Raw genomic sequence first — 27,351 nt, forward strand, 5'->3', positions numbered from 1 at the left:
TGGTATAAATATAAAACAACTGGACTTTTTGAAAATACAAAACCCAAGAATCAGCCAACACTCATTAGCTATGTGTTTGAGTGTTCACACGGAATACAAAGTACTGCACGATTTTTAACAAAGCGAAACCTTCTCATTTCTGCATTTTGGGGTTCTATTTCTAAACTTTCGGATTTTATTCTGATTTCAAGAAACAATCAAGGCACGGGTTCTGAGTTTAATACCAGATTTATTAAAGTGTTTTTATTAACAAACTTTCACCAGAAAGTTCCGAGTGTGTTAATACAGCAGGCACATTGGCTTCAAAGTTTGGCATCTGACAGTCCACAGAACTGCACCTCACTCTCACAATCCTACCACAACTGGGTGGGTTGTTGGGGAAGGACTCATAACCAGCCTCCCCCATGACATGGTTCAATATAAATTTTGGTTCACTCTGATTTAAACATTCTGAGTTCACAATGGCATCAGTCTGGGACAAGTTTGGTTCAACTCCCCTTTCTGCTCTGTTGGTGGGATTCACGGAACCCAAGTCTCTGTTTTCAGCCCCTCCGCTGCCTACCACATTCCCAATGTCCCTACTTTTACAGGGTCCCCTTTGGTTATTCTCAGCATCACAACATGCTTTTTGTAAAGATTCCGTGCTTCTGCAGATAGCTGATGGCTCTGCCACCTTTGGGAGATGCTCTTCCGTGTACTGCAGACTGTGCACACTGGTCTTACCAGTTTTGTCCTGGGGCTGGATTGGCTGCACTGAGTGGAGGAAAAAACTCCGAGGCAGAGAGTTTTGCATTCCAGGTGGTTTCATTCTGCCTTGGAGGCAGGGACAGTGGTGGATATGGGGGATGGGATGCACGAAGCCCTTGGGGGCTTGGTGTGCGGCCTTCAGAGGCGCCATGCCATTCTGGATGTGCATGAAGCTGCCCGCAGAATGGGCACACTCGTGGCACAAGCAGTCTTCCATCTGTTGGCAAGAGTGCGGGCCATATTTCAAATGCTTGTAGGCATTTGGGCAGCTACACGTGGGGTTCATAGAGAAGAAGTGGTGCATGGCGTGCTGGTCAAGAGAGGGCTGCAGCAAGGCGGAGCTCGGGTTACTTCTGGGGCTTTTGCTGAGTTCGCTGTTGTAGGCTGCGCCGTGCCTGGGCATCCCCACGCTCCTTGCCTGGCTGTTGAGAAATTCCGAGCAGATGTGGGTCTCTTCGTAAGTGGTCTTCTCAGAGGCAGTGCAAGTCTGGGTTGCCAGAGGCTCTAATTCATAAAACTCAGGCTCCAGTTCAGATTTTTGGCCCCTAGGATCTACGTGATAAGCATTCAGGGTGTGTGTTTTGCTTTGTTCCTTGTCACCAGGACTTGGAGATAATGTGTGGGAAAAGGCACTGCACTGGAGTTTCTTAGGTAAAGGAATCTGACCACAAGAACCCTGTGGTCCAAGGCACCGGCACATGCACTGGAAAAAGAAGGTGGCGAAAGCCCAGCTGATGCACATGATGAGCATCATGAAGGTGCCCAGCTGGGTGTACGCCAGCACCGTGGAGGGCATCATCATGGCGCCAGCCACGAAGGTGGTCAGGGCGGCCATGGCAATTGCTGAACCCATGCGGCTCAGGGAGAAGACCACCTTCCCTTCTCGGTCAGCATCCGGGGCCAAGCGGTAGGCGACCCCATAATGTACGGCAAAGTCCACAGACAAGCCTACCGCCACCGAAATGGTGACAGACTCCAGAACATTTAGCTCCCAGCCCAGCAGGACGAGAGAACCAACGGTAACAAATATAGTGCCCGCGATAGAAATGATGGCATACAGGCTTATGATGATGTTCCAGGTCGTAAGCAGCATCACGCTAAAGGCAACGGCCACGGAGAGTCCCATGGCGATGAGGGTGCCATCCGAGAGGCTGTCCTGGAGGTCGTAGAACTCCAGGTTGCTGACGAACCAGCCATTGCTGAGGCCCTCGGGTGCAGAACTCAGCTCATTGGAAATCCACGAGTCCACCTCTCTGTAAAACTGGTGCATCTTCTCGTAAGCCAGTGTGAAGAGGTAGGTGCTTTGGAACTCTAGAACTACCGCCCTGATGGTATCATTGATATCAAACCTTGGCCCTGGGGTCTTGCTGTCCAAATGGTACCCGGTACTCCTTTCCAGCTCCATGATAGCCCTCTTCATGCACAGCTCAAAAATTTCTTGCTTGTAGGGGAAGCTCCAGCGGCTGCAGCATGGGTAGAGGGCTGGCTCGTCGCAGTCTTGGTTCTCCATCCAGCGCTTGAAGGTCTCAATGAAGCAGCTGGTAAAGTCCTGGTCATCCGTCTGGTAAAAGAAAGTTTGGTTTCTCAGCTTTTGACAGAAGTGCAAAATCCATACCTGAGAAGCCGGGCTGGCAATGTTAAAAGTGCTGTCTAGCGTTAGCTTCCCTTTACTTTTGGGGTTCAGGGGGTTGCCGTTGTCCTGCGGGGACACGCCCCAGATGACCGTGATGGGCATGTGCAGCTCCTCTCCGTGGCGCACACGCTCGAACATGAACAGCTTCTTGTACTCGGCGTCATACCGCTCGAAGGGGTGCGAGGCGCGGAAGACCTGGAACTCGGACAGCTCCAGCGAGGGCAGCTTCATCTTGGGGTTGACGCACACGATGTAGGCCCCGCCCACGGTGAGGGCCAGGAACCAGACCAGCCACAGGTAGCGGAACTTGATGACGATGCAGGGCAGCACCTTCTCGAAGAAGATGCGGGACGCTTCCGAAATGGCAAACAGGACCTTGTGGCAGCCCTGGCACGCCGCGGTCCAGCAGCCCTTGCTCTCGTACAGGGGTTGCGCGGGCTTCCTGAAGCAAGTGAAGATGTTGAGCAGGTAGCGCTCGTGCAGCACGACCACGGCCGGGAGCCACGTGACCATCAGCAGGTAATTGACCAGGATGGCGGTCCCCGCGTACACCCCGAAGCAGCGGATGGCCGTGATGTTGCTCACGTAGTTGGCATAGAAGGCGGCTGCTGTGGTGAAGCTGGTGACAAACATGGACAGGGCGGCGTGCTGCAGGGTGGTGCCCACCGTCTCCGCTGTCTCCGCCTGCGGCTTGTCACACTTGGTGTAGTTCCAGACGTCGCACAGGACAAACGCATCGTCCGCCCCGATGCCCACCAGAATGATGAGCGCGGTGAGGTTCATGAAAGGGAAGAACTCGAAGTTGAAGACAACGCGGTAGAGGAAGTAGGAGATGGTCAGGGAGCTGATGATGGCGAACATGGTCATCAGGGTGATGAACATGGACCGGGTGTAGACGCACATGACCAGCAGCACGATGACAATGGCGATGGCGGGATACACAGTATCCATCAGCAGGTAGTCCTGAAACAAGCTGTGCTTGATGCCAAACTCGATCCCCGTGATGGTGGTGACCCCGTCGGACGAGTTCCAGTTTTCGAAGTTGTCCTGGTAGATTTTCATCATGCTCTCTCCTTTCTCGGTGGGGGAGAAGAGCATGCTGTACTTCAGGGCCGGTGCGGAGTAGTCCGCTTCCTTGGGGGCCAGGAAGTCCTTGTCCACCAAGTAGTGCAGGATCTGGTACACGGCGTTGTACTTGGTGCACTTCCGTGGCACGTTGGTGCACTTAAGCTGGTCCTTCCTGCGGGCCGCCATGTCCCAGCAGTCTGGCTCCAGGGTGCCATTCTGGTAGTGCTTGGCACACGTCCGCAGCAGTTTTAGGGTGTGAGACACGTCCCGTTCCACAATCTTCTGGCAGGATGACCGGTTGTTTAGGATGGCGATGTAGTTCCCCAGCGTCCAGCTCGGGCAGCAGGAGGCGGCTGTGGTCCGCTGGCAGAGGTCGCCGAACTGAGGGTGAGACCGTATCTGCAGAGACAGAGACAGGCGGGAGGGCTGGCGTTTAAAACCGGGTCATTCAGAGGTCTGGATGAAGGTGGCCTTAAAAGACAGGGAGTCCCAGGAGTTACACAGCCATCCTGGGGAGTCAGCCATCGGTCTGAATACAAGGTAAGACTCCCCACTGTCCCCCAAAGCTCTGCTATGACAGACTGGGAGCTGGGTTACTATATCCCTGAACAGCACAATACTGTTTGGGGATGACATCCAGGCGCAAAACAACTTCAACTAACACTAGCTTGGTTTTAAAAAAGGAGACAGAATTAATGCCTCTTTTGTAAATAAGCCTTTTCAAAGTCACCTTAAAAAGCAATAAAATACATAGGTGAGGCTTCTGTTTGTACATTTCCAGGGTTCATTAAGAGAACAATCATACAGTTGATTTATGGGCGATTTGTGGCTTTGCCTAAGACTTCTGGTTATCAGCGTGAAATTTTGAGTGACGAAGGTATTACAGCTTAATCAACTTAGTTGGAAGCAACATGCTATTCCCAGCAAACCGTCAGCAACTCAAAAAAAGTTACTGGTGATATCAGAAGTGCTGATGTCAAAGACACATGAAAGACCCCGGAATAAAATTGTTTCCTAAAACATACATATATAAGGGGTGGGCAAAAGCAGGTTTACAGTTGTGAGTATGCAAAACTGAGTTTATTCCTGTATTATTTATTCATTACTGTTATTTATTTTTACAACTATACACCTACTTTTGCCTACCCCTGTATAGATCTGACTTTCAATAAATATATACAATAATATAAATAAGTAGGAGTTTGATTACATCTTCCACATTCTTGAAAGTTTATTCAAAATGGCTAAAAGCCTTTTGGGAACTTTCTCTTTTGGTAAACAGGGCTCTGACACATATCAGCAGGTGTGACAATCCCGGATTTCATGTGGACAGTGTTTCATTTGTGACGTTATTCCTGGAGAAGGTTTTTCTGCTGATGGCTGTCTTGTTTAGAAAATTGAGAAATTGTTCCAGTGCCAAATCTGGCATTGCTAATTTATACGGAAGCCTGTACAATTCCATTGCCTTCCAAATCTGTAAATTACACGAGTGGCTCCTCTTCCCTAAGAGGAAGAATTAGAAATATCTCCCTTCTCTTGAGCCTGTCCAGAGACTTCTCTTCAGAAGTAAGCACCAGAGCTAAAGGTCCACTTTTATCATAGTCTCTCATCTCTGTTTGTCAAAGGCTGTTCTGGGAAGGAATTTGAAGTTCAAGAAAGGTGTGAATATATTTTTTTCTGTAGGATTAAAACCACCTTTGGTCTTTATTAAAGTGGGGTTTATCAATCATGCATTGAAGTACCATCTCAAAGTAGAGGAGGTGTTGGCACAAATCACCTCTTTGGAACTTGGACTTATTGACGAACCAAATGATTTATAATCCCCTAAGCCCTGGCTATCAGATCCATAATTAAGTTCTTGGGGAGTCAAAGTTATATGTGGATTTTTGACAGCACAGCCAGTTGGCACCCCTAACCCCCATTGTTATTCAACTGTACTTTATTGGGACTAATCCTGGGAAAACGGTGTAAAATAAGATTGGTCGTGTATTGGGAACTGTTGAAGTTGGGAGACCTACACATGAGGAATTCTTCTATTATTCTATCTCTGTATCTGTTTGGAAGTTTCCATAATAAAAGGTTGTTGCTTTTAAAGACGCTCTGTTAGGGGTAAAAAAAAAAAAGAGAGAGAGAGCCAAAAGGATTATTTTTCAAGAGTACTAAATTAATGTTTAGTTTAACAAAGCCTTAATTTTAAGCTCACTTTAAAGAGCGATAATTACTTGATATTTCACAAAATAGGATCATTCACATTTAACTGTGTTCAGGTTAAAGCATTCACATGAAGTCAGGGAGACAGAAGCGTCTGGCGAAGAGCACCTCTGTGGTGTTCAGGGCAGATAACCAGCTTTATCCCCACAAAGAAATAACACACAAGACCCTGCAGTCAGCCTGGGGAATTGAGAGAGAGGTAAAACAACCCTAATGCCTGCCAGCTTTCAGATGGGAAAAGAAACAAATTGTATTCATTGTGAAACCCAGGATCAGCTGGAAGGAACCTATTTGCAGTTGATGAAAGAATCCAGTGGAAAGACAAAGGAGACAGACAGGATTGCCAACTGAAACCCGGAAAGAAAACACAGAATCCTGCCCTTGAATAACCTTCACAAATACTAATACGGCTTTTTTTTTCTGTCCACATATGCATTTGACCAAAGATTAAAAAGTTGGACATGATAAATACAAACCAACTACCACCTTGATGGCTGCTATCAAAAATAAATGCTAGTAAGCCTCTGGAGAACCAATCCTCACATTCAAAGGTGGTGCTGAGTAATGGGCAATCTTTGAGACCCAGGTTTCGGGAACTCTTACAGGTTAAGAAATAAGGACAGAGCCTGGCCTGTGGTGGTGCAGTGGATAAACTGTCGACCTGGGACACTGAGGTCGCCAGTTCAAACCCTGGGCTTGCCTGGTCAAGGCACATACCGTAAGCGACCAATGAACAGCTAGAGTGAAGCAATTACTTCTTGTTGCCCACCCTCCTCTCTCTGTAAAATCAATAAATAAAATCTTTAAAAAAATAAAATAAAATAAAGGACAGAGAAGAACAGATATCGTGACTGGTATACACTTTACCCAGATGTGGAACCCCTGCCCTGATGCCCTGAGTCAGGAATGGAGTACAAGGAATTGTCTAGGCTTTTAGGAGTCAGGCCACGTGTTCTCATCCATCCATCTGTTCAAAAGAAAAAAATATTTACTGACACCTATACAAGATGAATAAAGCACTGTGGTTCTTGCCCTCCAATCATTCACAAGTTCGGCAGGGAAATCAGACAAGAAAATCAGTTATTCAATATGAGAAGTACCATATTGTATGAAAGGGTCTATGGGAACCTGAGGAGGGAAAGCCAGACAGAATTAAGAGGGGGAGGGGAGTGGCCCTGACTCAGCTGTTTGTGACCGAGACAGCGAAATACACACTTACATGTTACCCTGTGGGGCTTTTAGAGATTGGTATATCTTCATGCAGGAAGCAACTACATTTTTGCCATGTTTTGGGAAAAGGAATTCATGGGAACGATTTCAAATTCTTTGACGTTTACAAAAACAAGAATGGAGTTAGCGCAATTTCTTGGAACTCTCGTGAGCAATAGAATTCTTAATTCTAGGCACTCACAAATTGGACATTTCAGAAAGTAGTGCTGCTTGTGTGGTTATAACATGTCTCTGTATACTTCCTAGTTAGATAGGCACAGGGGTGGAGTTGGCCTAAAATAGAGGGTAAGGGAAGAGGAGAGAAAAAGAAGAAACCAGCAGTTTAAAATAATATCTTAACTTTTAAAACTAGTGGCTAAGTTGGAGATATTTTAAGAGGCTGAGAAAAAAACTAAAAGGAAGAAAATTAACCCCTAATACCAGGTTTTAGTAACTGCTGGACTCCCCTTCTCCATGTGACGAAGCATCTTTTGTATGAAAAGTTTAAGGGACTGAGGGAGAAAAGAAAAGGCAAGAGTTCCATAGTCTTTCTTAAAACAAGAATTAGGAAAGGTATTTCTGGGTCCTCTAAGCTTCAGGGGGTTCCAGCTGTCCACAGAAGTGACCCTAGAAAACAGGGTCCTCTTCCAAACCCTTATATACAACATCAGGCTTTTTAAATGAAGCCTGTGAAGAACAGTTCTCTCCTGTTAGTATTAGGGGAAGCTGGACTTCTCCTAAAGAAACAACTTGGTTACCCTATTTATGACTTTTGTCACTGATGTTTAATTCCTTTTTGTTTTGGCTGTCAGGGAGGATACAGACAAGTTTGCCAATCACGACCAGTAAGTATACAGGATTCCAGGGTGTGTTACATCGCATTCTTAGCTTCATGACTTTCCTCCCATTATTTCCCATCATGCAATGCATTCAGCTTATTTTTCATATCTGTTCTGTGTATGCCTTTTTGTAAGCTATCTATTGAGTAGGATGTTCTATATGAAACAGTATGTTGCTTTCACTAATGAAAGCTACAAAGGCACAGTACTGCTTCCTGGCTTGAGTCTTTGAGTCCATCACAGAATAAACTGCTAACTCTTTAAAAATAATACTTATTAGCTGGGCCTGCAGTGGTACAGTGGATAAAGCATCAACATGGAATGCTAAGGTTGCCCGTTCGAAACACCAGGCTTACCGGGTCAAGACACATACGGGAAGCAATTACCATGAGTTGATGCTTCCTGCTCCTTCCCCATTCCCTGACTTTCTCTTTCTCTCAAATCAATAAATACAATCTTTTTTTAAAAAAAGATACTTAGTGCCCTGGCCAGTTGGCTCAGTGGTAGAGCATCGGCCTGGTATGCAGGAGTCCTGGATTCGATTCCTGGCCAGGGCACACAGGAGAGGCGCCCATCTGCTTCTCCACCCCTCCCCCTCTCCTTCCTCTCTGTTTCTCTCTTCCCCTCCCGCAGCCAAGGCTCCATTGGAGCAAAGTTGGCCCAGGCACTGAGGGTGGCTCTGTGGCCTCTGCTTTGGGTGCTAGAGTGGCTCTGGTTGCAACAGAGCAACGCCCCAGATGGGCAGAGCATTGCCCCCTGGTGGGTGTGCTGGGTGGATCCCAGTTGGGCGCATGCGGGAGTCTGACTGCCTCCCCGTTTCCAATTTCAGAAAAATACAAAAAAAAAAAAAAAAAAAAGATACTTAGTGTAGGCCATGAGGACTCTTTGAGGGTCACTTAAGTGGGGGAATGGCATCTATAGTAAAACTAAGCAAAAATGGGTATTATTTCTGCATTCTGGGAGCATACGCACAGTGGGTAAAGGCGCAGGCTGGAGTTAGGCTTGGCTGGGTTCGAATCCTACATTCGCCACTTCCCACTCATGTGAAATTCCCTCATCTATAAAACGGGCAAAATAATAGTCCTTAATTCATAACACCATTTTGCGGTTGAATAGTGATTCAGTGAGTAATGAAATAATTCATTCAGGTGTTTAGAACACTTCCTGACAGATAGCAACACTCAATAAACATAGGCTATCAATCAATTGTGTGAATTCAGTCACTCCACAGTCTTCAGGGGAGGGAAGGTGTAAAGATCAACTGTGAAGGAAGGCTAAAGAGACCTGGGAGGCATGAAAGTTAATGAATTGTTCTCAGCCAAGGTCTGATTATCCAGTAACCTGCTTACGCAGGTGTTACGAATTCCAAGGTCACAGGCGCAGTGTGAGCAATATAAAATATGGTGCTCACAGTCTTACTTACCCGTAGCAAATACTCTGCATATCTACTGCTCTACAGTTATCTTCCTTCATGAGAAGGTTGGTAGCCCATGACAGGGAACTATAATGTGCACAGCTTCCAATGAGCTGATTGCCATGAAAGAGAAGAAAATAGAGCAAATAAAAACTGACCATTGAGGAAGAAGCTGTTGACTGTTTATAGATGGTTTGTGTCTTGGGTCTATTTCAGTGATTTGCAACCTTTATCATCTCATGGCACACATACACTAATTACTAACATTCTGTGATACACCAAGAAAAATTTTTTTTTGCTGATCTGACAAAAATATGTATTAATTTTGATTCATTCATACTAGATGGCTGTTGTCATTTTTTTATTTGACAATCTAAGGGAAAAGAGGTCACTGCGGCTAACTAAATATAAATAGTCAGATATTGCTTGTCTTAAAAATGCCTAGGGCACCTGACCTGGGGTGGCACAGTGGATAGAGCATCAAATTGGAATGCTGAGGTCGCTGGTTCGAAACCCTGGGCTTGCCCAGTCAAGGCACATACGAAAGCAATCAATGAACAGCTCAAGTGAAGCAACTATGAATTGATACTTCTCACTCCACCACCGCCCTCCTCTCTGTGTAAAACTGATAAATAAATCTTAAAAAAAAAAATACCTGGGGCACACCAGGAGAAAATCGCTGGTCTATTTGGAAAGGGACTGAGAAACGGCACTTGCAGAAAATCCTGATAGGGTCAATCAAGGGGGAAAATTGTATCAATGTGTAAACTGCCTCTCAGAATGAAGAAGTAGGGAGATCACTAACTAACCTGGGTAAGCCAGTTCGTTCTCAGAAGGGACTTATATCCATCTGCACAATGAAGACTGCTGGTCTGGGTGACCTCAAACAGTCCTTCCTGTCCTGTAGTCCATTAAGAAAGGCTGTTGCTAGAACAGGTGACTATCAGGAGTCCCCAAACTACGGCCCGTGGGCTGCAATTTGGCCCCCTAAGGCCATTTATCCAGCTCCCGCCGCACTTCAGAAGGGGCAACTCTCTCAATGGTGGTCAGTGAGAGGAGCACTGTATGTGGGAGCCCTCCAATGGTCTGAGGGACAGTGAACTGGCCCCCTGTGTAAAAAAGTTTGGGGACCCCTGGTAGCTCTTAGCATTGCATGTGATTATATTTTCAACTAAACAGTGATTTTGCATCTCAGAGGTATACCAGGAATACAATGAGCTCCTTTTCTGCCAGATTACTGTGCTTGGGCAGGTCCATTAGTGACACCAGACAGCAGTCTCTACCTGGAGAAACCACCTGGGAACTCAGGAAACTGACAGCTCCCCCCAGCCCCAGGGCTGCCTTTGCAGGTTCTGGGCTGACGTCTCTTGGGCTCCAGAGAAGATGAAGACAGGAAGTAGAGAAGATGAAGATAGGAAGTGCTGTCCTCCTGCCACTTTCCATCTTCACAAGCAGCAAGGTACTTAGAGTCCAGGACAAACTGGATTGGATTACTCCAGCCATTTACATAGATACTATCTTTGTGTCCTTTGATATCCCTTTCCCCAGCTCGTGCCCTAAATTTTCCTTTGAGGTCACAGGCCCAGTTGACCCACTGATTGCTGAGAAGGCAGGCATTTGACTGGGTAATTAAGATGATGCTGACAGTTGCCTCGGGGGAAGCGGGGAAGCGTAGTGAACAATGAAAGCAGATTAGGGAAGAAAATATGACAAAAGAAGAAAAAATAGAAAAAGCCTCCGCTATTATCCTGAAAGGAAATCCACTGTGAAAGCATATGAGAGACTGTCGTGGACAAAGAACAGGAGAGCGAAAGAAAAACAAGTGCTTTATTAAAGGAAGATGGTCTGTTAAAGGGAGGGAGACAGAGACACTCCGATCCTGCGATCCGAGTAAGCGGTGCAGAGCTGGACTCCTCGGCAGGCAAGCCACCGAAGCACTGTCATCCGTCAGACACCCGGCTCAGCTGCAAGAGGAGTTGCAAAACATCGCCTTATTTGTGCTAAACGTGTTTCAGTTTCCCTCTACGTACCCTTGAGTTATCTACACTGCACATTGACTTAATTGCGGGTAAGTTCCATAATGTCTCCCCTCCAGCTGACGTAAACACGACTCGGGAATACCGGTCACCTGGTGGTAGGAAGAAAGGAAAGACAGAGGGTTATAAATGAGTCACGTTTTTCATAAGACTTGGCATTTAGAAGCACTTCAAATCGGGAAACCATATGGACCATTCATTAGCAGCGGGGGAGTCTCTCCTTTGACAAATTCCAGGAGAAGTTGTAAAAAAATATATACTGTCTTCGCTCAAAGCCTTTGTCTATTCCCTACATCTTAAAAATCATAGGAGTGACATAACAAATGTATTTGGGACCAGACTATCATTAGGAAAAACAGTCCATAGGAACTTTCAGCAGGCAGTTAATTGAATGCCTCCCTCTTAATTTCAGAGCATATCACGATAATGGTATATGAAATCAAAGACTGACTCTGGGGAGTATTGAGAATGGATTAGAAGGATGTTCTCTTTGGCAGCTAGTTACAGAGGAAAGATGATAGGTGATCAATTTAAAAGCACTAAACACAGTCAACTAAGTACAGGCTGCTGGACTAGATCACAGACACCTTCCACGTTCTGGCTGAGTACACGGGTCTCTGCTACAGACTAGAAAAACTATTTTGAAAATCATATTAATGTAAAATATATTTATGAATAAGGTTCTGGAAAGGGCATGGTCTTTGGGGTTAGAACTGGGTGTAACCAGGTCATGTCAACCGACAACTTCTCTGAGCCTTGACTCCTCATTGGTAAAATGGAGACAGCAACACCTGCCTCAAATAGTTGTGAGAATTAAAGGAGATCATGAAAAAAAGGTGCGCGGTAAGTACTGTTTCTGCTTCCTTGGCCACAATAAAAAAGCTGAACCAAGTAAAAAATATATATAAATATATTTATATATATATTAATATATATATAAATATATATATATAGTTTTATGTGATCTAAAATGCCTAATCATGGTAACAAAGAAAATCAACTTGCAAATTTGTGAATAAAGCTTTATTACATAAACTTTGTTCCCGATTATGAAGGTTTTGTTAGTAAATTCTCATCTTCATCAAATGGCTGTTATCTTAGGTTGATTGATTTTACAGATCAAAATAAGCCTTGTGGAACATTTTATACTAGTAGAGTCAGAAATGGCTTTATCAGGGCAAAACCTACTACTTAATGAGACAAATATTTAGTGTTGATCACTGAAATATAAACAAGACTATATTTCATGAATTTGCTAATGGTCTTCCTCGTTAAGATATTAGTTACTAGATAAATGCTGGTAAGCAATATATAGTAACACTTGGAGAGAAATAAACTAGCCAGAACACAGAACTAACCAGAGCTGAACTTTTCTAATAAGAGACAGAACAAGAAACTTGTCTTGCTTCCTGGGATCAGTACAAAATTCTTCCTAATCTCCTACTTTCCCTCTCTCTATTCCTATATAGTGAAACAGGGTTCAAATTAAAGACCCAGAGGTTTGGTGAGATCTAGAAACATCGAAGAGCCTATTCAGCCTTAAAACTGAATATAACTCAGTCATTTCTTTCTCATTCATTCTTGTTACGGGTACATAAATTCAGATTAGTGGTTGACTGACCCAGAGAAGTAAAATGACAAGTAAATTAGGCTGAAATCTCTTTAAGTAAAGACAGAAACAGTGGAGCTGTGTGGCTGGCCATACACTTCTGTCAGTCCAGATATTCATCATGTCAGTTCCATCTGCAGAGGGCTAGGGACCTGCTGAGGGGTTTGATCATCTACGAATGCCACTCACTTGGAACATCGCAGAAAAAGCTGTCTTTGTGGAAGTTCCAGTCAACTTCTCTTTTTTCTCTTTCATAGTGGTCATCTGACCATCTGTCATCCCGATGGCTGAAACAGAATAGGTTGATCTTCAATAGAGCACTAGCCATTTCAACACCAATAAGCATACCCATAACAGTACATCCTCAAAGTCATGGCCTTTTTAGCACTTGAAATTAAGTTGAGAGGATTATTCTAAGCAACCAATATTAATTGTCTCAAATATGAAAAATAAAAGCCCCTAAACCCTCATTTTTTTTCATCCTAATACAACATCTTTCTAAACAATGACAATTTAAATAAGATTTTGAGCCACACATTTGACATTGAATCTTTTTGCTTAGGCAGTGTTTAAAAGTGGGATTCATTCAGCAATGTTTTTGTCTGGAAGTTAATAAATGATTACCTTTTGGCTTGCTCATCTGCATATTTAAAGGGATAATTGGCTAACGTTGCTTTGTATCCTGTATTTTTCACCATGTTATTCCACGTGACCAATCTCTGACCTATTGTAGTCCCTCTTGGTTCAAAACCCTAAGGCAAAAAATTACAATTCCCATTAGTGTACTTCATTTCAGGCTAAGGGTGGTTATAGCAGTTTGGGAAAGCAATGTCAAGGTGATGAACAGCTTTCAACCGAAAATACAGATGCGCCTCACAGCAACTCCAGATGTGACAGACATTAAAACAGGATGACTTGATATGATAATGATCACCTATTTACTCTGAAAAAAAATATATTTTGATCCTTTGGGGGGTTACATGTTTTAAGAAAGAAGGAAAAAAAAAAAACTTATTTGAAGCTTCTCTTTCAAATTTATACCTAGGCATTTAGTAAATACTTTTAGGTTATAAAATAGTATGGTCAAAGTAAATTATATTGTGCATATTACAATGTTTTACAAAGAATATGTCATTATCCTTGTTCATATTTCCCTATTATTCCACTCCAGAGGAACATTTGCTTAAAAACAGACTCTGTTATCTCTTAGTGATACTAAAATTCTTCTAACTTCTTTGAGGGGAAAAAAGAGACAGTTTAAAGACTTTATGAAAAATTTTTATACTGTGAAGATTCTCTAATGTCTTGCTTTTTAGCTTAAACATAAGGACCAAGAAGCAAAATTTCCAGATTTCTCATGGTGAGCACGTTTTTTTGACCTTTTAAGAACCCGAGAATACAGAGCTCTGAATGCAGAAAGATAATTGTATACTCACTAATGACCTGTGATGGTTTCTTAACATATGGGGTCCTGAATAGCACACTGCAGTTTGTAGAAACATAATTGTCTGGAGATGGTTTTAGGTCTCAAGAAAATAAACAAATTCTCCTGGCTCGGTCCCCCTTACCAGCAGTGGGTTAGAGAAGTCAGGGAGCTCCGGCACTAATACTCCAACCAAGGCACAAACCACGATGAACACCGTGCACATGCCCAGGACCACCACGGGCCAGTCAGCGATCAGGGCTGCGTAACTGCAGGGGCAGAGAAAAATCACAAAGGCCTTTAGATGCAACAGAGTTCTGGTTACCTAAGAGAGCAATTTGTGCAATACTGTACTGACCCAGCACAGACATTTATTAATAAAAAATTGCAGTAGGAAATTACATGATCATTATCCTCTCATTTCTGTGATAAAGTAGCAATGGTCATGTACCAGAGGCTTTTGACAGTCAGATACTGTCTGTTTTTGACACATAACATGTTATAGCCACATCTGTGTCTGGGAAAGAGAGACTCTAAAATCTATACTTCCTAAGTGGAAAGAATCTGTTTCTAACAGAGGATTTGAACTCTTGGTCATTTCCTCCAGAAGTTTGGTTGTCTGGTTTATTCCTGTCTCCATACTTTTACTCTGTAAGTGCTGGAAAGAGAACTGAGCCCACAAACACGCTGATGTAGCGTAAATACTAAGAATAACTGAACCAAACCAAAAAGTCTCATAAACCTGTAACTTTCCTTCGAGCTAAAATTATAATGAACATATCCATTAGACAGTGCATTCCATGAAGCAGAGATTTCTGTTGTATGTCTTTATTTAGTGCAGTATCAGAACCTACAACAATATTTTTTTAAAAGATGCTCGATAACTATCTCTTGATTAGATGAACAAGCACCCATGTCTTCCTTTCTCTTCACTGTCCAAACACTGCAGCCTGGCTTTAGTCTCTTACTACATACACCTCGGAAACCCCTGTTACCAAATCCCACCCTCAAGCCATTTTCCCTAGACACCCTTCCCATACTCTCGTTCACCACCTCTGACTCAAAGACCCATCTCTGTGTCCCTTCCGCTAGATCCTGGACTGTGCCTTACTATATTGACACTTCCAGATCTTGATATGAACCTAGTGCTCAATAGAACTTGACTACATTGAACATTTTCTGAAATTCAAACTCTATCTTGCCAAGTTTTATTACAGTAAAAAAGAAACGTTTAACTTGTGGACAATTACACTCAAATTCCCATCAATGTTAGCTCATTTGGCTGCTGTAATGGCTATTTCTGCCTCATTTGAAACCAGTTTCTTACTCATATATTTGTGAGTGATTTCTTCAACGTGACGCTAGATGTTAGCAGTTTAAATAAAGCCGGTGGCTCTAAATACCATTCTGAAAAAAGCTACTACATGTCTCTAAGAATAGATTGTTGATGTTTATATTCTAATCTAGCAACTGCACAGATCTGGCTTAGTAGGGATATTTCCTTCAAATTAAATTTTAGTAAGGAAATTAAAACATGACATAATTATGCTTCAAGAGAGCACTTGCACAGGCATTTTTCATTGTTGTTCTTTTAAAAGTAATCTTAGAAAAATAAAGCATGATATCTTGCACTTACAAGGAGTTCATTGGATTCTCCCAAAAACTTTATGAGATGAAATCGAGGCACAGACAGGTAAGATTACTTGTTCAAAGTCACAAAGCCAGCCCAGCCATAAAATAAGTAAGTCATGGGGATGCAATGCACAAGATGGTGACTATAGTTTCTCTTGTATAGTTGCTAACATAGTAATCTTAAAAGTTTGCATTACAAGAAAAGAATTTGTGTGGCAATAGATTGTTAGCTAAATTTATTGCGATAATTGTTTTTGCAATACATACAATGTTAATTCATTTATGTTACGCACCTAAAATTAATATAATGTTATCTCGATTACATCTCAATTAACAAAAAGTCTCAAACTGGGAATCCAGATGGTCTGGTTCTGCAATCTGGCCTCTTCATCACTATGGTACCATCTCTTGTTTCAAACACAAAAGAAACAAAGACTTCAGGAATAAGTTGGCATGCCACAAATGTAGACTTCCCCAAATTCACATTTTAAAATTAAATTCCAAAGCTACACTAATAGTTAATTTCTCTAGCAAAACCACCTAGATCCATAGGACTTCTGAGTCTGAATATTATTTGCTAGACTATAAATTCTGGATTTAAAAACTCATCAAGGACAAATTATGCTAGGTAAGATGCAATAACCTTTTAAGAATGATTCTGAATGCATTGAAGACATATAAACCACAATCTGCTGATTGTGATTGTTCAAATGTAAATACCAAGTGGTCAGAAGCTTTTCAAATTTCTAGAACACACCCCACGCTTATAATTCTTTAGACTTTATTTCCTCCTCCACCAAATGCAAACTAAGATGAAAGCAACTGGTTTTGAAGCAATCAAATCCTTTGTCAACAGTACACTTGAGAATTTCTCTTCATTGCTTCAGACTTAAAAAGAGTCCTTTACATTTTAGACCATTAAAATATCAGCCCTGGGAAATGAAAATGGCCCCAGGCTTATACAACTACTCATTATACTTTATTTTAAATGGATCGATTTTCTTTCAAATGAACCCCAAATTACTCTTTTTTAAAATTTTAACCTACAAACATGCTCTCAACAGAGGGCAGTGGGTCCCAATTCGCTTAGTTTTTGTGCCATGATTTAATGTACCCATATAATGACTTGTTGTTTTGTGTTCTTAAAAAATATACACACATATTAAAAACCTGCTGCAGTCATTGCTTTTCTTCCCTTTGAAAACATGTGGATTTGATTTTACAGCACTGCTATATACGTTCTATGTGCATTGACTATATATGGAGACTTGACAGTGTTGGCAATTTCAGCACAATTCTTCCCCACACGTTTATCCTCACTATAGTACATCCCCACCTCCTCACACAGATGCTTCATGGGCTAGCCCTGCCTAAGAAGACTGTTCACACCGAAGAAGTGAAATCAGAAAAGCAACGTGGGGGAAAGCCCCAACTGCTCCAAATACCACAAGATCGCTGAGGGCGTTTCTGCTCTTCCCGTTATCTCTGCTAAGACATCAATCGTATAGCTAGGGGTGCCATGTGGGACACAGAAGTTCCATTCACAATATGAAACTCAGACAATGGTTGTAATATTAAGATAAGGCCCTGGCCGGTTGGCTCAGTGGTAGAGCGTAGGCCAGGCGTGCGGAAGTCCCGGGTTCGATTCCTGGCCAGGGCACACAGGAGAAGCGCCCATCTGCTTCTCCACCCCTCCCCCTCTCCTTCCTCTCTGTCTCTCTCTTCCCCTCCCGCAGCTGAGGCTCAATTGGAGCAAAAGATGGCTGGGGCACTGGGGATGGCTCCATGGCCTCTGCCCCAGGCGCTAGAATGGCTCTGATCATAGCAGAGCGATGCCCCGGATGGGCAGAACATCGCCCCCTGGTGGGTGTGCTGGGTGGAACCCGGTCGGGCGCATGCAGGAGTCTGACTGCCTCCCTGTTTCCAGCTTCAGAAAAATACAAAATAAATAAATAAATAAATAAATAAATAAATAAATAAATCTAGTAAAGCAAGAAAATTGGGGATGGAAAGGAAATTAAAATGGCTTATAAAACCCCACCGCTAATTCCATTCCAGGTGAGCCTGGGTTCAAGATATATATTCTAACAAAGTTTAAAGAATAAAGTAGAGCCTGACCTGTGGTGGCGCAGTGGATAAAGCGTCGACCTGGAAATGCTGAGGTCGCCGGTTCGAAACCCTGGGCTTGCCTGGTCAAGGCACATATGGGAGTTGATGCTTCCTGCTCCTCCCCCCTTCTCTCTCTCTCTGTCTCTCCTCTCTGTCTCTCCCTCTCCTCTCTAAAATGAATAAATAAAAAATTAAAAAAAAAAAATAAAGTACTTGAACATTATTTTCTTTGGAAAGTTGACCACATAGCCATCAGATGAATTTTCAAAAGGGCCATTCCTTTTACTGCAAAATGTTCTGCAGATCATACATACTCATCTTTCATCTGCCTGTTCTAATTTTGGAAGTCCTCAGACAACACAGCTGTAATTGTAAATTCAGTCCACCTCTGTAACACCTGGGCTACAGCAAGCAGTCATTTTCAAACGAATGGCTAGGTGACTGTTTTCCCCAACGCCCTCCTGGGGTACCAGTGGCTACCCCCAGAGCACTGCTATATACAAGTTCACGTTGTTGTCCCGACAGGTAAAGTCTCAGATAGTACACAGATCTGAAGGACTCCCTGCCCTTTACAGGATGAAGGAACAAAAGGGGTAGAGGGAACGAGATGTGTCCATGGGCAAACCGCGGACCTGAGCCAGGGGCTCCTGCCTGGCCCCGGCCCAGGTGGTTACTACCATGTGGGCGTTGTCATGGGCAGCCAATGGGGTAGTTGTCAGATACCTACTCATCAATTCATTGTATTTATATTGAAACCAGATCAGAAATAACTGTTAAAGTAAATAAACCAAGTGTCTTACAGGGTGAATTTATGCTCAAGGGACATCACATGCGGGCCTAATGGGCTATTTGTATTACAGTAAGGCCCTCTATAGTACAGTCTCTTAGCTGACAAAGATTTTTCTCTTTGCCCTTTGAGGCCTTTCTAGAAACACTCTTCTTTCTCTCCTTCCTTTCTGAGCAGACTGCCATGCGACCGTGTTAAATGCCTTGGACTTCAGGAAGCCTTCTTCTCCCAACCTGATCCTTAACCCCCTCTGGCTGGCTTTCTGCTGTCCTGACTTCTGAAACTGCCAGAATCAATGAACTAGTCTTGGTTTTCATCTTTCTTGACCTGAGCAATATTTACCACCTTAGCGACCCTTTTCTTCCTAAAAACTTCACCTTCAGTTCCTCCCTTTCCACTTCCCTCAACAGCTTTTCCTTACTCCTCTAGTCCTTTAAAGCCAAGCATTTCAGAATGCTAGTAATCACAAGTGTCCCAGTTATAACATTGCTCCTACTTTATTTGAAATGGATCAATTTTCTTTCAAATGAACCAGGAGTTACGGATTTTTATCTGCAAGTCCGGTGGCATTGACTATGAATTTACGGGGAGGAATGACCGAAACTTATGAAATTTCACAAAAGAAACCAGGAGATACAAAATTCTTTCTTTCTTGAAGCAATAAAGTCATTCAACAATTAGATCTGCAGAGTAAGGATGCTGGGACTTTGGAGAACACAAAATGGGCTGACATGGGTCTCGTCCTCACGAACTAAGAGCCTAATAAATACAGAAAATCAGACAGGCACACAAGCGCCTGCAAAGCCAGGGAACAGGAGACTGTATTTAGAGGGATAAAATGTTTTGTGACTTCAACAATACAAGAGATTACTTCCTTCAACACCTAGGTTGGAAAATGGTAACCAGAAAAGGCTTTCTGGAAGAAGTTGCATTTATATGGATAAATATTGAAAAGAAATTGGGATTAAAAAAAATGCCATCTCATTGTTTGTTATAATTCACAGTTCACCACAAGATTTTCTCAAGAAAGAGGGGAGAGGAGAGGAGAGAAAAAAAGGAGGGGGGGGATAATTTCCTTTTTTTTAAAATTTTTATTTTATTTTATTTTTCTTTACTTCATTATTAATTTTTTTTAAAAAAAACAACTCTTCGATTTTTTATTTTTTTATTATTTTTTATTTTTTTTAACTTTTTATTCTTTATTAAATCTCATTAATACTATCAACAAAACCACCCTCAGATGCCATTAAGGAAGAGAAAATCGAATATCATGGATGCAAAAGAAAGAGAGGTAACACAGCTAGATGAGGAAAAATCTATGGAGAAAAAATTTAATATATTGGAAACCTTGGAGCTAAATGACAGAGAATTCAAGATAGAAATCCTAAAAATCCTCCGAGATATACAAGAAAACACAGAAAGGAAATTTAGGGAGCTCAGAAAACAACTCAATGAACACAAAGAATATATGTCCAAGGAAATTGAAACTATAAAAACAAATCAAACAGAGATGAAAAACTCAATTCACGAGCTGAAAAACGAAGTAACAAGCTTAGCTAATAGAACAGGTCAGATAGAAGAGAGGATTAGTGAAATAGAAGACAAGCAACTTGAGGCACAACAGAGAGAAGAAGAAAGAGACTCAAAAATTAAAAAAAATGAGATAGCCCTACAAGAATTATCTGACTGCATCAAAAAGAATAACTTAAGAATAATAGGTATATCAGAGGGAGAAGAGAGAGAAAATGGAATGGAGAACATACTCAAACAAATAATAGATGAGAACTTCCCAAGCCTGTGGAAAGAACTAAAGCCTCAAGTTCAAGAAGCAAACAGAACTCCGAGTTTTCTTAACCCCAACAAACCTACTCCAAGGCATATCATAATGAAATTGACACAAACCAACAGCAAAGAAAAAATTCTCAAGGCAGCCAGGGAAAAGAAGAATACAACATATAAAGGAAGGCCCATTAGATTATCATCAGATTTCTCAGCAGAAACTCTACAAGCTAGAAGAGAGTGGACCCCAATATTTAAAGTCCTGAAAGAGAGGAACTTTCAGCCACGAATACTATACCCATCAAAGCTATCCTTCAAATATGAAGGAGAAATAAAAACATTCACAGATACAGAAAAGATGAGGGAATTTATCATCAGAAAACCCCCACTCCAGGAATTATTAAAGGGGGTTCTCCAATCAGATACAAAGAACAAAAAAAAAACAGAGCCACAAGTAAAAGCTCCAAGAAGAAGACAATAAAACCAAATTTAAACTGTGACAACAACAAAAAGAAAGAGGGGGAGAAGATGGAGATTAACAGTAGCAAAGGACGATGGAGTGCAAAAGTACTCACAAAATAGTTCGCTACAATGAACAGGGTAGGGACCCTTTTCATTACTCAAAGGTAACCACCATTGAAAAAACCACCACAGAAGCACATGAGATAAAAAAGATAGCAACAGAGGAAAGATGTATGGAATACAACCAAATAAAAACAAAAGATAGAAAAACGAAAGAGAAGGATCAAACAAGACACAAAACTAACAGAAAGCAAGATATAAAATGGCAATAGGGAACTCACAAGTATCAATAATTACACTAAATGTAAACGGATTAAACTCACCAATAAAAAGGCACAGAGTAGCAGAATGGATTAAAAAAGAAAATCCAACTGTATGCTGCCTACAGGAAACTCATCTAAGTAACAAGGATAAAAACAAATTCAAAGTGAAAGGCTGGAAAACAGTACTCCAAGCAAATAACATCCAAAAAAAAGCAGGTGTAGCAATACTCATATCTGATAATGCTGACTACAAGACAGGAAAAGTACTCAGAGACAAAAATGGCCATTTCATAATGGCTAAGGGGACACTGAATCAAGAAGACATAACAATTCTTAATATATATGCACCAAACCAAGGAGCACCAAAATATATAAGACAGCTACTTATTGATCTTAAAACAAAAACTGACAAAAACACAATCATACTTGGAGACCTCAATACACCGCTGACGGCTCTAGATCGGTCATCCAAACAGAGAATCAACAAAGACATAGTGGCCTTAAACAAAACACTAGAGCACCTGGATATGATAGACATCTACAGGACATTTCATCCCAAAGTGACTGAGTATACATTTTTCTCCAGTGTACATGGATCATTCTCAAGAATTGACCATATGTTGGGCCACAAAAACAACATCAGCAAATTCAGAAAAATTGAAGTTGTACCAAGCATATTTTCTGATCATAAAGCCTTGAAACTAGAATTCAACTGCAAAAAAGAGGAAAAAAATCCCACAAAAATGTGGAAACTAAACAACATACTTCTAAAAAATGAATAGGTCAAAGAAGAAATAAGTGCAGAGATCAAAAGATATATACAGACTAATGAAAATGACAATACGACATATCAGAATCTATGGGATGCAGCAAAAGCAGTGATAAGAGGGAAGTTCATATCACTTCAGGCATATATGAACAAACAAGAGAGAGACCAAGTGAACCACTTAACTTCCCACCTTAAGGAACTAGAAAAAGAAGAACAAAGACAACCCAAAACCAGCCGAAGAAAGGAGATAATAAAAATCAGAGCAGAAATAAATGAATTAGAGAACAGAAAAACTATAGAAAAAATTAATAGAACAAGGAGCTGGTTCTTTGAAAAGATCAACAAAATTGACAAACCCTTGGCAAGACTTACCAAGGAAAAAAGAGAAAGAACTCATATAAACAAAATCCAAAATGAAAGAGGAGAAATCACCACGGACACCGTAGATATACAAAGAATTATTATAGAATACTATGAAAAACTTTATGCCACTAAATTCAACAACCTAGAAGAAATGGATAAATTCCTAGAACAATACAGCCTTCCTAGACTGAGTCAAGAAGAAGCAGAAAGCCTAAACAGACCTATCAGTAGAGAAGAAATAGAAAAAACCATTAAAAACCTCCCCAAAAATAAAAGTCCAGGCCCTGACGGCTATACCAGTGAATTTTATCAAACATTCAAAGAAGACTTGATTCCTATTCTACACAAAGTCTTCCAAAAAATTGAAGAAGAAGCAATACTTCCAAACACATTTTATGAGGCCAACATAACCCTCATACCAAAACCAGGCAAGGATGGCACAAAAAAAGAAAACTACAGACCAATATCTCTAATGAATACAGATGCTAAAATACTAAACAAAATACTAGCAAATCGAATACAACAACATATTAAAAAAATAATACATCATGATCAAGTGGGATTCATCTCAGAATCTCAAGGATGGTTCAACATACGTAAAACGGTTAACGTAATACACCATATCAACAAAACAAAGAACAAAAACCACATGATCTTATCAATAGACGCAGAAAAGGCTTTCGATAAAATACAACACAATTTTATGTTTAAGACTCTCAACAAAATGGGTATAGAAGAAAAATATTTCAACATGATAAAGGCCATATATGATAAACCATCAGCTAACATCATATTAAATGGCACTAAACTGAAGGCTTTACCCCTTAAATCAGGAACAAGACAGGGTTGTCCACTCTCTCCACTCTTATTTAATGTGGTACTAGAGCAATCAGCCAGAGCAATCAGACAAGACAAAGAAATAAAAGGCATCCATATCAGAAAAGAAGAAGTAAAGGTATCACTTTTTGCAGATGATATGATCCTATACATCGAAAATCCCAAAGAATCCACAAAAAGACTACTAGAAACAATAAGCCAATACAGTAAGGTCGCAGGATACAAAATTAACATACAGAAGTCAATAGCCTTTCTATATGCCAACAATGAAACAACTGAGAACGAACTCAAAAGAATAATCCCCTTCACAATTGCAACAAAAAAAATAAAATACTTAGGAATAAACATAACAAAGAATGTAAAGGACTTATATAATGAAAACTATAAACCATTGTTAAGGGAAATCGAAAAAGATATAATGAGATGGAAGAATATACCTTGTTCTTGGCTAGGAAGAATAAATATAATCAAGATGGCTATATTACCCAAAGCAATATACAAATTTAATGCAATTCCCACCAAACTTCCAATGACGTTTTTTAAAGAAATAGAGCAAAAAATCATCAGATTTATATGGAACTATAAAAAACCCCGAATAGCCAAAGCAATCCTAAAGAAAAAGAATGAAGCTGGGGGCATTACAATACCTGACTTCAAACTATATTATAGGGCCACGACAATCAAAACAGCATGGTATTGGCAGAAAAATAGACACTCAGACCAATGGAACAGAATAGAAAGTCCAGAAATAAAACCACATATATATAGTCAAATAATTTTTGATAAAGGGGCCAACAACACATAATGGAGAAAAGAAAGCCTCTTCAATAAATGGTGCTGGGAAAACTGGAAAGCCACATGCAAAAGAATGAAACTGGACTACAGTCTATCCCCCTGTACAAAAATTAACTCAAAATGGATCAAAGATCTAAACATAAGACCTGAAACAATTAAGTACATAGAAGAAGACATAGGTACTCAACTCATGGACCTGGGTTTTAAAGAGCATTTTATGAATTTGACTCCACAGGCAAGAGAAGTGAAGGCAAAAATTAATGAATGGGACTACATCAGACTAAGAAGTTTTTGCTCAGCAAGAGAAACTGATAACAAAATAAACAGAAAGCCAACTAAATGGGAAATGATTTTTTCAAACAACAGCTCAGATAAGGGCCTAATATCCAAAATATACAAAGAACTCATAAAACTCAACAACAAACAAACAAACAATCCAATAAAAAAATGGGAAGAGGATATGAATAGACACTTCTCCCAGGAAGAAATACAAATGGCCAACAGATATATGAAAAGATGCTCATCTTCTTTAGCTATTAGAGAAATGCAAATCAAAACGGCAATGAGATACCACCTCACACCTGTCAGATTAGCTGTTATTAGCAAGACAGGTAATAGCAAATGTTGGAGAGGCTGTGGAGAAAAAGGAACCTTCATACACTGTTGGTGGGAATGTAAAGTAGTACAACCATTATGGAAGAAAGTATGGTGGTTCCTCAAAAAACTGAAAATAGAACTACCTTATGACCCAGCAATCCCTCTACTGGGTATATATCCCAAAAACTCAGAAACATTGATACGTAAAGACACATGCAGCCCCATGTTTATTGCAGCATTGTTCACAGTGGCCAGGACATGGAAACAACCAAAAAGCCCATCAATAGATGACTGGATAAAGAAGATGTGGCACATATACACTATGGAATACTACTCAGCCATAAGAAATGATGACATTGGAACATTTAACAGCAAAATGGTGGGATCTTGATAACATGATACGAAGCGAAATAAGTAAATCAGAAAAAACCAGGAACTATATTATTCCATACGTAGGTGGGATGTAATAGTGAAACTAAGAGACATTGATAAGAGTGTGGTGGTTATGGGGGGGAGGGGGGAAAGGGAGAGGGAAAAGGGGTGGGGAGGGGCACAAAGAAAACAAGATAGAAGGTGACAGAGGACAATCTGACTTTGGGTGGTGGGAATGCAACATAATTGAACGACAAGATAACCTGGACTTGTTATCTTTGAACATATGTATCCTGATTTATTGATGTCACCTCATTAAAAAAATAAAATTATATAAAAAAAAATGCCATCTAATAACAGAAAAACTATGTACAAATTTTTCCAAATGACTTTTTTCCAAAAAAGTCATTTGAGAAAGAACTCTTACTTCTAAAAAAATGCAAATTCATTTTCTTGATATGCCCTATTTACTAACATTATCTCTCCCTTTTCTTTGTTTCTTTTTTGGTAGAAGTAAAAAAACACAAGGTAGTATATGTATAGAATATCATTCAGCTTTAAAAAGGAAGGGAATTCTGACACCTGCTACAACACTGGTGAACCTTGAGGACATCATGCTGAGTAAAATCAGCTTGTCACAAAATCATACAAAATACTAGATGATTCCACTTGCGCGAGGTATTAGAGAATCAAATTTATAGAGATGGAAAGTAGAGCGCTGGTTGCCAGGGGATGGACAGAGGGAGGGTCAACAGTTACTGTTTAATGAGTCTGAGATTACAGTTTTGCAAGATGAAAAAAGTTCTAGAGATGGATGGTGGTGAGGGCTGCATAATTATGTGACTGTACTTAATGACACGGAACTGTACACTTAAAAAATGGTTAAACTACTAAATTTTATGCCATGTATATTTTATTCAAATTATAAAAATAATAAATATTTTTTAAATGGGAAGGGGAATTTACTCATATTGAAATTTATGTTGTAATGTTAGTCCAAAGACAGATAATTCTCCCAAGGCAGGCTTCATTCAGAGTTACCACAGCTAAGCTGCATTAGCAAGTGCATTTTTTTATTTTTATATTTTTCTGAAGTGAGAAGCGGGGAGGCGGAGAGACAGACTCCTGCATGCACCCAACCGAGATTCACCCAGCACGCCCACCAGGGGGCGATGCTCTGCCCATCTGAGGCATTTCTTCGTTGCACTGGAGCCATTCTAGTGCCTGAGGTGGAGGCCATGGAGCCATCCTCAGCACCTGGGCCAACTTTCCCATGGAGCCTTGGCTGCAGGAGGGGAAGAGAGAGACAGAGAGAAAGAAGAAGGGAAAGGGTGGAGAAGCAGATGGGTGCTTCTCCGGTGTGCCCTGACCAGGAATTGAACCCGGGACTTCCACACACCGTACCGAGGCCAGGCGGACGCTCTACTGCTGAGCCAACCAGCCAGGGCAGCAACTACATTTCAAAGATCACTTAAGAGTTTCTTAAGGTATAATAATACTATACCTGGAACCACAATAAACAAGGACACGTGATGAGATCATTATAATTCTCCCCCACCCCCCGAAACTCTATCCACTTAAAATTTTACGCTTCCACTGAAAAGGTAAATTTTAAAAATTTCCACATACATGATATCAGAATTTTTAGCAAAAAACACAGCCAACTGAATTGGGGAAAAGTGCCATGAATTCAAGCCATGGGGGTTGGCAGAATTTTCTCTCCCTTCTCAACAAGGAGGACATGGACAAGCCAGTCCGCTGCAGAAAGAAACACGGACTCATTCGGCAAATGCAAATGAATAAACTCAAAGAGAATTCCAAGGCTATAAATCCACCTGGAGATTAAAACCACTTTTGGAGATATAGGATTCCTCAGGGAAAATTGATCATTCCTTCTTAAAAATATGAAAGAGGAAGACAGCAACTACAGCACAATGTGGAGAAAATGCCAGAAGGGGAAAGGCATGCACGTTAAGATTGTTATTTAATAAGATGACCCAGGTGACTTTACCTTTTTGGTAACTTGAAAGGTCTCGATGGTCTGGAAAAAAGCAAAGGGAAAAAACCATCAGAAACAAAGCACCATAAACTAAAAGCTTAATACATGCAGTCAACGTTCTACTTATGTCTCCATTTAGAAGAATCCTGAAAGGGTTAAAAAAAAAAGACACGCAAGATTTTAAGCACACATGTATTTAACAATGAGTGTTGTCCATCTTGTCTGCTAGGTGGGTGAGTGCTGGCGTGGCTGGTCAGCAGGTAGCACCTGCACACGCTCCTAATGGGATCAGTCACACTGTGCAACACTCTCCAAATCTGCAGCTACAGATGCACTAC

At 41.2% G+C, this 27,351-nt stretch overlaps 1 protein-coding gene across 9 annotated transcripts in view; it reads right to left on the reverse strand.

The window, feature by feature from the left end:
• Positions 1–217: 217 nt before the first annotated feature.
• Positions 218–27,351, reverse strand: part of DISP1 (dispatched RND transporter family member 1) — a 193,888-nt gene continuing 166,754 nt past the window's right edge. For all 9 annotated transcript variants that reach the window (XM_066237679.1, XM_066237651.1, XM_066237607.1 and 6 more), the window contains 6 exons: positions 27,026–27,055; positions 14,335–14,458; positions 13,391–13,518; positions 12,956–13,053; positions 11,152–11,249; positions 218–3,847 (listed from right to left, as the gene is read on the reverse strand). In XM_066237679.1, coding sequence (XP_066093776.1) covers positions 233–3,847; positions 11,152–11,249; positions 12,956–13,053; positions 13,391–13,518; positions 14,335–14,415 — 4,020 coding nt within the window. In that variant the 5' untranslated portion in view covers positions 14,416–14,458; positions 27,026–27,055 and the 3' untranslated portion in view covers positions 218–232. The remainder of the gene's footprint in view (positions 3,848–11,151; positions 11,250–12,955; positions 13,054–13,390; positions 13,519–14,334; positions 14,459–27,025; positions 27,056–27,351) is intronic.

The sequence above is a fragment of the Saccopteryx bilineata genome, chromosome 1 (assembly GCF_036850765.1).
Source record: "Saccopteryx bilineata isolate mSacBil1 chromosome 1, mSacBil1_pri_phased_curated, whole genome shotgun sequence".
NCBI classification, from domain to species: domain Eukaryota; kingdom Metazoa; phylum Chordata; class Mammalia; order Chiroptera; family Emballonuridae; genus Saccopteryx; species Saccopteryx bilineata.